The sequence below is a fragment of the Portunus trituberculatus genome, chromosome 2 (genome assembly GCF_017591435.1).
Source record: "Portunus trituberculatus isolate SZX2019 chromosome 2, ASM1759143v1, whole genome shotgun sequence".
Taxonomy (NCBI): Eukaryota; Metazoa; Arthropoda; class Malacostraca; order Decapoda; family Portunidae; genus Portunus; species Portunus trituberculatus.
In genome coordinates, this window is record NC_059256.1 from 12,407,711 (window position 1) to 12,417,710 (window position 10,000).

The 10,000-nt window shown below is 39.8% G+C and overlaps 1 protein-coding gene across 1 annotated transcript; it reads left to right on the forward strand.

The window, feature by feature from the left end:
* The first annotated feature begins 4,975 nt into the window (after positions 1–4,975).
* On the forward strand, positions 4,976–9,672 carry LOC123505918. The gene is made up of 3 exons (XM_045257784.1): positions 4,976–5,267; positions 5,523–5,682; positions 9,139–9,672. The coding sequence occupies exons 1-3, from the start codon at positions 5,008–5,010 to the stop codon at positions 9,571–9,573; spliced, it is 855 nt and encodes a 284-aa protein (XP_045113719.1). The 5' UTR covers positions 4,976–5,007; the 3' UTR covers positions 9,574–9,672.
* The last annotated feature ends 328 nt before the right edge of the window (positions 9,673–10,000 follow it).

The window sequence follows — 10,000 nt, forward strand, 5'->3', positions numbered from 1 at the left end:
TGGATGTGGGATATTTTGATTTTGAGTGGAAAATTTTGCTGACATGTCTGTATAAAAGTGGATATTGTGGATAAACTAGAAGGTGCAGAGAAAAGTGGATGGTGTGGGTGGATGCGGGAAGGTTTCAGCTACATGTGGATGGGTGTAGGTTCAAATTCCACTGGGTTTTGTGGATATGGTGGATGAAAATGTAAGTGGATGTGGGATATTTTGAGGGTGTATGTGTGGAAAATTTTTGCTGATGGGTTTGTATAAAAGTGGATATTGTGGATAAACTACAAGGTGCAGAAAAAAGTGGATGGTGTGGATAGATGCGGGAGGGTTTCAGCTACATGTGGATGGGTGTAGGTTCAAATTCCACTGGGTTGTGTGGATTTGGTGGATGAAAATGTAAGTGGATGTGGGATATTTTGAGGGTGTATGTGTGGAAAATTTTTGCTGACATGTCTGTATAAAAGTGGATATTGTGGATAAACTAGAAGGTGCAGAGAAAAGTGGATGATGTGGATAGATGCGGGAGGGTTTCAGCTACATGTGGATGGGTGTAGGTTCAAATTCCACTGGGTTTTGTGGATTTGGTGGATGAAAATGTAAGTGGATGTGGGATATTTTGAGTGGAAAAGTTTGCGGACATGTCTGTATAAAAGTGGATATTCTAGATGAAATGGGAAATGTAGAGAAAAGTGGATGGTGTGGATGGATGCGGGAGGGTTTCAGCTACATGTGGATGGTTGTAGGTTCAAATTCCACTGGGTTTTGTGGATTTGGTGGATGAAAATGTAAGTGGATGTGGGATATTTTGAGGGTGTATGTGTGGAAAATTTGCTGACATGTCTGTACAAAAGTGGATATTGTGGATGAACTAGAAGGTGCAGAGAAAAGTGGATGGTGTGGATGGATAGAGGAAGGCTTTGGCTATATGTGGATGGTTTCAGGTTCAAAATCCACTTGTTATTGTGGCTTTGGTGGATGAAAATGTGGATGTAACTTTTTGAAGGGAAGGTAATTTGAGGTGATCAGTTTATGTCACACAGCATTCCAGAGTTGTAGAAAGAGTATTAATTTTTTACCTCCAAAAGTCTGCAATCTTTCCTCCACATCTCCCTCCACATAGCACCTCCACTTACCTCCACCTACACAGACCTTCCTCCATGTTTCCTCCACCTTCCCTCCAATTTTGACTATCCTACCTCCCTTCCTTGATAGTTAAAATAGTCTTTTTTTGAAATTTTTTGGGGAAATATGAAAAAAAAAAGTTTGTTGACATGTCTGTACAAAAGTGGATATTGTGGATGAATTAGAAGGTGGAAGAAATAGTGGATGGTGTGAGTGGATAGAGGAAGGTTTGGGCTACAGGTGGATGGTTGCAGGTTTGAAATCCACTTGTTATTGTGGATTTGGTGAATGAAAATGTGAAAGGATTCATAAATTTTTTGGGAGTGATATTTTGGAGATGTCTGTACAGAAGTGGATATTGTGGATGAACTAGTAAGTGGAGGGAAAAGTGGATGGTGTGGATCGATAGAGGGAGGATTTGGCTACAAGTGGATAGTTTGAAGTTTAAAATCCACGCAGTAGTTTAGATTCTGTGGATAAAAATGTGGAAGGAAGTAATACATTTTTGTGGTTATTATCCAGTGACATCTTATAAAAAGTGGATATTGTGGATGAACTAAAAGGTGTAGAGAAAATTGGATAGAGTGGGTGGATAGAGGGAGGATTTGGCTACAAGTGGATAGTTTGAAGTTTAAAATCCACCCAGTAGTTTAGAATCTGTGGATGAAAATGTGAAAGGAAGTCAAATTTTTGTGGATTGAAATTTGTGAAACTTTCTTTGCCTTTCAGTTCACCACAAGAAGAAGAAGAAGAAGAAGAAGAAGAGGAAGAGGAGGAGGAGGAGGAAGGAGGAGGAGGAGGAGGAGGAGGAGGAGGAGGAGGAGGAGGAGAGAGAGAGAGAAAAAAGCTATTTCACATTTTTTGCAGCTAGACTGAGATTAGAGAGAGAGAGAGAGAGAGAGAGAGAGAGAGAGAGAGAGAGAGAGAGAGAGAGAGAGAGAGAGAGAGAGAAAATGATATCTCTCTCTCCTCTTTCCACTAGAAGAAAGAGAGAGAGAGAGAGAGAGAGAGAGAGAGAGAGAGAGAGAATTATTATTATTTTTGCACTAAGAAAAAAATTATTATTATTATTATTATTATTATTAGATTACACATATATAACTACTACTACTACTACTACTACTACTACTACTACTACTACTACTACTACAATAGAAATAGAAACCAGAATTATTATTATTATTATTATTATTATTATTATTATTATTATTATTATTATTATTATTATTCCTGATGCTGACGATGATTGCCTTAATTAGAAGTAGCTTTTAGAATTACATAATAATAATAATAATAATAATTGTAGTAATATATTTTAAGTTATTATTATTATTATTATTATTATTATTATTATTCGTGTGTTTGTTAATTAGTGGTAGGAAAGATTATTATTATTATTATTATTATTATTATTACTTACAATAATAATAATAATGCTAATAATTTCGTAGATCTGAACAAATTATTATTATTATTATTATTATTATTATTATTATTATTGGGTTGTGAATATTCTGTTTATCGATAATAATAATAATAATAATAATTAGTGTAATTCCTTTAAGTTTAGAATTACAACATTATTATTATTATTATTATTATTATTATTATTATTAGTAATAAACTCAAAATATTATTAACATGTTTTATTAACCTCCTCTCTCTCTCTCTCTCTCTCACTTTCTCTCCCTCCAAGTGTCCCTACGTGTTTCTCTCCACAATTCTCTCCATCCTAAACTTTTTCTCTCTCCAATCCGTCACCTACCCACTCCCCTCTCTCTCACTTTTCTCTCCATCTCTCCCTCTCACTTTATCTCTCTCCAAGTGTCCCTACGTGTTTCTCTCCACAATTCTCTCCATCCTAGTCTTTTTTTCTCTCCAATCCGTCACCTACCCACCCCTCTCTCTCACTTTTCTCTCCATCTCTCCTCTCACTTTCTCTCCTCTAAGTGTCCCTACGTGTTTCTCCCTCCAATTCTCTCCATCCTAGTCTTTTTTTCTCTCCAATCCGTCACCTACCCACTCCCCTCTCTCTCACTTTTCTCTCCACCTCTCCCTCTCACTTTCTCTCCCTCTAAGTGTCCCTACGTGTTTCTCTCCACAATTCTCTCCATCCTAGTCTTTTTTTCTCTCCAATCCGTCACCTACCCACTCCCCTCTCTCTCACTTTTCTCTCCACCTCTCCCTCTCACTTTATCTCTCTCCAAGTGTCCCTACGTGTTTCTCTCCACAATTCTCTCCATCCTAGTCTTTTTTTCTCTCCAATCCGTCACCTACCCACTCCCCTCTCTCTCTCTCTCACTTTTCTCTCCATCTCTCTCACTTTCTCTGCTCCTCCTCCTCCTCTTTTTAATATGGTACTAAAATAAATTAATTAATATATAAATAGATAAATAGAATGGACGAAATACGTAGAGAGAGAGAGAGAGAGAGAGAGAGAGCGGAGAGAGTGAGAGCGAGTGAGCGAGGATTAGAGCGAGTGAGCGAGGATTAGAGAGAGAGAGAGAGAGAGGAAGTCAAACCACCACCACCACCACCACTATTACCTCCTCCTTGTCTGTCTGTCTGTCTGTCTTGTGCTTAATCTAATAGTAATAATATAATTTCTCTCTCTCTCTCTCTCTCTTTCTCCTCCTCCATTTCTTATCATTATTATAAGAGAGAGAGAGAACTACTACTACTATTACTACTACTACTACTATAATAATAATAATAATAATAATAACAATAATAATTTTTCAATACATTTTAATTGATAGAAGTAATAGTCAGGAATTACATAGAATTACAAATGTACATCGATGCCACACAGAATTACACACACACAGACACACACACATATGTAATAGTAATAATCGTAACGCTAGTAACAACAATAACAATGACAATAATAGTAATAATAATGATAATAATAATAGTAGCTTTCTTACTAGTCAGTCACCACCACCATCACAACCTTTGAATAAATACGCCTTTTTAATAGAATAACTAGTAGCCATATCCGAAACCGGCGCCCACACCCACAGCTACACCACGCCCACCTACACCCACACCACGCCCGACACCCCTACCACGGCTACCAACCCCAGAAGCAGCGATCAGAGGGACTAAACCATTATTACCAACACCTCCGCTAACCCCGGTCCTAACATTCGAAGCAAAAATCCGGTTATTTGCACAATTATCAATTACAACCGTCGTACTTTGCACAACAGTCTGCAACCCCGTAGAGTGAACCGTCTCAACCACCGTCTCAATCTGGTAGTCCCTGCGCGTGACTATCTGCGGCACAAAGACCGTAGTCGTAGTAGTCGTATAAGCGGTGTCTTGCTTCCATACCGTTTCTATTGCTGTCTCCTTGACTGTTCGCGGTACCAGGCGCTCGTTCACCAAATATTCAGTCACATCTTCGTATTCTGTGACCGTTGACCTTACAGTGACCTGGTGATACTCAGGGTTATACTGTGTCGTAGTGACCAGTTCAGGGACATGAGCCACGTCAACTAAGGTGTTTCGAGACGTGTGTTGTATCTCGTTAAATACCGTGGTTGGAATGTACTCTTGCCGGTATACCGTTTCTTCGATTGGGACCTGTTGTTGTGGCCGGGGGAGGAGGTGGTGGTAGTGGTGGTTGTGGTAGTTGTGGTGATAGGAAGGAGATACGAAGATTGTTATAAGGAGGAGGAAAAAAGAGAGAGAGAGAGAGAGAGAGAGAGAGAGAGAGAGAGATAATAACAATAACAACAATAATAACAACTATAACAACTATAACAACTATAACAACTATAACAACAACTATAACAACAACAACAACAACAACAACCACAATTCTCACCTCGACAAGAACAGTGCTCATCTGCGTGACGACATGAGTCACGGGTTCACAGTCATATGACCCCGCTACTGCACCCACGCACGCCCACAGGCACACCCACGCCGCCCACATCTGAAACAAAGACACCATTAGTAACTGCTCCATTCACTAACGCCACCCATGACACGTTTTTGCTCATGTTGGTGTTAGTAAGGCAGTTAGAGGTGGTAATATCGAGGTTCATCTCAGTCACCTTGGGAGTGTTCATTTCTCCTTGCTGTCTCGCAGGTGACTGGTGCTCTCAGTTCATCCGCCCTTTATATACCCTGGGCAGTGGGTGAGTTGCCATGTTTTGTTTTTATTTTGCATTTTTGTCTATTATTATTATTATTATTATTATTATTATTATTATTATTACTATTATTACTATTATTACTATTATTACTATTATTACTACTTAAGCAGTATTACCATTAGTAGTTCCTAAATAACCACCACAACCACCACCACAACCACAACCACAACCACAACCACCACAACCACAACCACTAAAATCCTCCCTTTAACACCCTGCAAAATGTCAACAAACCAGCCAGCCAATGAGAGCCATGGATCTGAGTCACGTGACCCGGCTGGTGGTGACGTCACTGCTCATCTCGGCTGTGATTGGCTCCCTGCCCTACGGCGCCCGCCCGGCATGTTACAACCCGCCCACTGTCATTATCACTGTGGCGCAGGAGGTCACGAGGGAGGTACGTGGCCACTGCTGTTTGGGGACATTTTAAGGGGTTTTGAGGCCATTTTAAGGGGTTTTCAGGACATTTTAAGGGGTTTGGAGGCCATTTTAAGATAGTTTGGGGTGTTTTGAGGCCATTTTAAGGGGTTTTGAGACTATTTTAAGGGGTTTTGAGACTATTTGAAGGGGTTTTGAGGTAATTTTAAGAGGTTTTGAGGTAATTTAAGGGTTTTGAGACTATTTTAAGGGTTTTGAGGGCATTTTAAGGGTTTTGAGGGCATTTTAGGGTTTGGAGGCCATTTAAGGTTTTGAGGGCATTTTAAGGGTTTTAAGACTATTTTAAGGGTTTTGAGGGCATTTTAAGGGTTTTGAGACTATTTGAAGGGGTTTTGAGGTAATTTTAAGGTTTTTAAGGGTTTTGAGACCATCTTAAGGTTTTGAGGGCATTTAAGGGTTTTAAGACTATTTTAAGGGTTTTGAGGGCATTTAAGGGTTTGAGGGCATTTAAGGGGTTTGAGGTAATTTTAAGGGCTTTGAGGGCATTTTAAGGGGTTTGAGGTTATTTTAAGGGTTTCAGGCCATTTAAGGGTTTTCAGGGCATTTGAAGACAGTTTAAGGTGTTTTGAGGGCATTTTAAGGGTTTTCAGGCCATTTAAGGGTTTGAGACTATTTGAAGGGGTTTGAGGTAATTTTAAGGTTTTAAGGGTTTGAGACCATCTTAAGGTTTTGAGGGCATTTAAGGGTTTAAGACTATATTAAGGGTTTTGAGGGCATTTAAGGGTTTGAGGGCATTTTAGGGGTTTGGAGGCCATTTGAAGGGGTTTAAGGGCATTTAAGGGTTTTCAGGACATTTAAGGGTTTCAGGACATTTAAGGGTTTTCAGGACAATTTAAAGGGTTTCAGGCCATTTGAAGGGTTTTCAGGCCATTTGAAGGGTTTGAGACTATTTGAAGGGGTTTTCAGGACATTTAAGGGTTTGAGGCCATTTTAAGGGTTTGAGGGCATTTCAAGACAGTTTGGGGTGTTTGAGGCATTTTAAGGTGATTTCAGGCCATTTAAGGGTTTTCAGGCCATTTAAGGGGTTTGAGGGCATTTTAAGGGGTTTTGAGGGCATTTTAAGACAGTTTAAAGTGTTTTGAGGGCATTTAAGACAGTTTGTTGCCAGTGCTGTTTGAGGGCAATTTAAAGGGTTTTCAGGCCATTTTAAGGGGTTTTCAGGACATTTGAAGGGGTTTTGAGGTAATTTAAGGGGTTTTCAGGGCATTTTAAGACAGTTTGGGGTGTTTTGAGGGCATTTTAAGACAGTTTAAGATGTTTTGAGGGCATTTTAAGACAGTTTGAGGCATTTGAAGGGTTTGAGGCATTTGAAGGGTTTGAGGCATTTGAAGGGGTTTGAGGCATTTTAAGACAGTTTGGGGTGTTTTGAGGACATTTAAGGTGTTTTGAGGCATTTTAAGACAGTTTGGGGTGTTTGAGGGCATTTGAAGACAGTTTGAGACATTTTAAGGGTTTTAGGCCATTTGGGGGGTTTGAGGCATTTTAAGACAGTTTGGGGTGTTTTGAGGCATTTTAAGACAGTTTGGGGTGTTTTGAGGCATTTTAAGACAGTTTGGGATGTTTGAGGACATTTTAGGGTGTTTTGAGGCATTTTAAGACAGTTTGGGGTGTTTGAGGGCATTTTAAGGGATTTTGAGGGCATTTCAAGAGGTTTTGAGGTTATTTTAAGGGTTTGAGACCATTTAAGGTGTTTTGAAGGCATTTAAGGGTTTGAGTCCATTTTAAGGGGTTTGAGGGCATTTTAAGTTTTGAGGCCATTTAAGGGTTTTGAGGCATTTATGGGGTTTTGAGATAATTTTAAGGGATTTTGAGGCATTTTAAGGGTTTGAGACCATTTAAGGTGTTTTGAGGCATTTATGGGGTTTGAGATAATTTTAAGGATTTTGAGGCATTTTAAGGGTTTTGAGACATTTAAGGTGTTTTGAGGCATTTTAAGACAGTTTGGCATGTTTTGAGGGCATTTAAGACAGTTTGGAGTGTTTTGAGGGCATTTAAGACAGTTTGGCATGTTTTGAGGGCATTTTAAGACAGTTTGGCATGTTTGAGGGCATTTTAAGACAGTTTGGAGTGTTTTGAGGGCATTTTAAGACTATTTGGCATGTTTTGAGGGCATTTTAAGACAGTTTGGGCATGTTTTGAGGCATTTTAAGACAGTTTGGGGTGTTTTGAGGGCATTTTAAGACAGTTTGGGTGTTTTGAGGCATTTTAAGACAGTTTGGTGTTTTGAGGGCATTTTAAGACAGTTTGGGCTATTGTGAAGGCATTTTAAGACAGTTTGGGGTGTTTTGAGGGCATTTTAAGACAGTTTGGGTTATTTTGAAGGCATTTTAAGAAAGTTTGTAGTTTTTTTAGGGCATTTTAAGACAGTTTGGCATGTTTTGAGGCATTTTAAGACAGTTTGGGGTGTTTTGAGGGCATTTAAGACAGTTTGGGGTGTTTTGAGGCATTTTAAGACAGTTTGTGTTTTGAGGGCATTTTAAGACAGTTTGGGTGTTTGAGGCATTTTAAGACAGTTTGGGGTGTTTTGAGGGCATTTTAAAAGTATGGCATGTTTTGAGGGCATTTTAAGACAGTTTTACATGTTTTGAGGGCATTTTAAGACAGTTTGGAGTGTTTTGAGGGCATTTTAAGACAGTTTGGCATGTTTTGAGGGCATTTTAAGACAGTTTGGCATGTTTTGAGGCATTTTAAGACAGTTTGGCATGTTTTGAGGGCATTTAAGACAGTTTGGAGTGTTTTGAGGCATTTTAAGACAGTTTGGCATGTTTTGAGGGCATTTTAAGAGTTTGGCATGTTTTGAGGGCATTTTAAGACAGTTTGGCATGTTTTAGGACATTTTAAGACAGTTTGGCATGTTTTGAGGGCATTTAAGACAGTTTGGCATGTTTTGAGGGCATTTTAAGACAGTTTGAGATGTTTTGAGGGCATTTTAAGACAGTTTGGGCATGTTTTGAGGCATTTTAAGACTAATTGGCATGTTTTGAGGGCATTTTAAGACAGTTTGGAGTGTTTCAAGGGCATTTTAAGACAGTTTGTGTTATTTTGAAGGCATTTTAAGACAGTTTGGAGTTTTTTGAGGGCATTTTAAGACAGTTTGGGGTGTTTTGAGGGCATTTTAAGACAGTTTGGGCTATTGTGAAGGCATTTTAAGACTATTTGGCATGTTTTGAGGGTATTTTAAGACAGTTTGGCATGTTTTGAGGGCATTTTAAGACTATTTGGCATGTTTTGAGGGCATTTCAAGACAGTTTAGGGTGTTTTGAGGGCATTTTAAGTCAGTTTAGGGTGTTTTGAGACCATTTTAAGACAATTTGGCATGTTTTGAGACTATTTCAAGAGAGTTTAGCACATATATCACTGCTAAAGCTGGCTATATAACCCTATTTCTGAACCTCTCTCCCCCCCCCCCCCGAAGGTCGCTGTACCAACCCGCGTGTTCAAGAACGAGTTGATACCTACACGGCGGGACCTGGACCGAATTAACCGCGTGACAGAGAACGTGTTGGTAGAGTTGTATGCCCCACAGTTAGTCACGACCACGGTCCAGCAAGGGGTCATACAGCTCAACACCGTGTACGACTACACCACCACGACTATCCAGCATCCTGTCATCGCTACCGTGGATAACAATGTACCGGTGGACGTGACAATTACGGACCGCGTGAAGGAGGTGTCGTATCATATCAGCACAGGGGTCGTAGAGGTGACTGAAATAGCTGTCGTACCTCAGACGACTGTGGACATTGTATACAGCCAGATTACAAATATTGAGGTCGTCCCAGTGATCTCTACAGTTTGGGATCACAAGGTCGTCGAATCTACACTTTGCCCGCAAAACTACTACTACTAGTACGACTGACGCATCCACACTCACTCTCTCTCTCTCTGTCTCTTACTACTATTATTAGTGTACTATTCGATGCCTGTGTTGTTGTTGTTGTTGTTGTTGTTTTGGTAATAATGTAATGTCTCCTGATGATGATGATGATGGTGGTGATAATAATAATAATGATATTGATAGTCATTCTTGTGTGTTTTTTTCTGTGTGTGTGTGTGTCTGTGTGTGTCTGTGTCTGTGTGTGTGTGTGTCTCTGTGTGTCTGTCTGTGTGTGTCTGTCTGTGTCTGTGTGTGTGTCTCTGTATGTGTTTCTGTGTGTCTGTCTGTGTCTGTGTGTGTGTGTGTCTGTGTGTCTATCTGTGTGTGTGTCTGTCTGTGTCTGTGTGTGTGTCTGTCTGTGTCTGTGTGTGTGTGTGTCTGTGTATGTGTTTCTGTGTGT

What these genes read in the sequence shown, in the direction of transcription:
- LOC123505918 (XM_045257784.1), top strand. Translation starts at nt 5,008, where the DNA reads ATGACCCCGCTACTGCACCCACGCACGCCCACAGGCACACCCACGCCG. An exon ending in TTATATACCCTGGGCAGTGG is followed by an intron (nt 5,268 to 5,522) that starts GTGAGTTGCCAT and finishes TCAACAAACCAG; the next exon opens with CCAGCCAATGAGAGCCATGG. An exon ending in CGCAGGAGGTCACGAGGGAG is followed by an intron (nt 5,683 to 9,138) that starts GTACGTGGCCAC and finishes CCCCCCCCGAAG; the next exon opens with GTCGCTGTACCAACCCGCGT.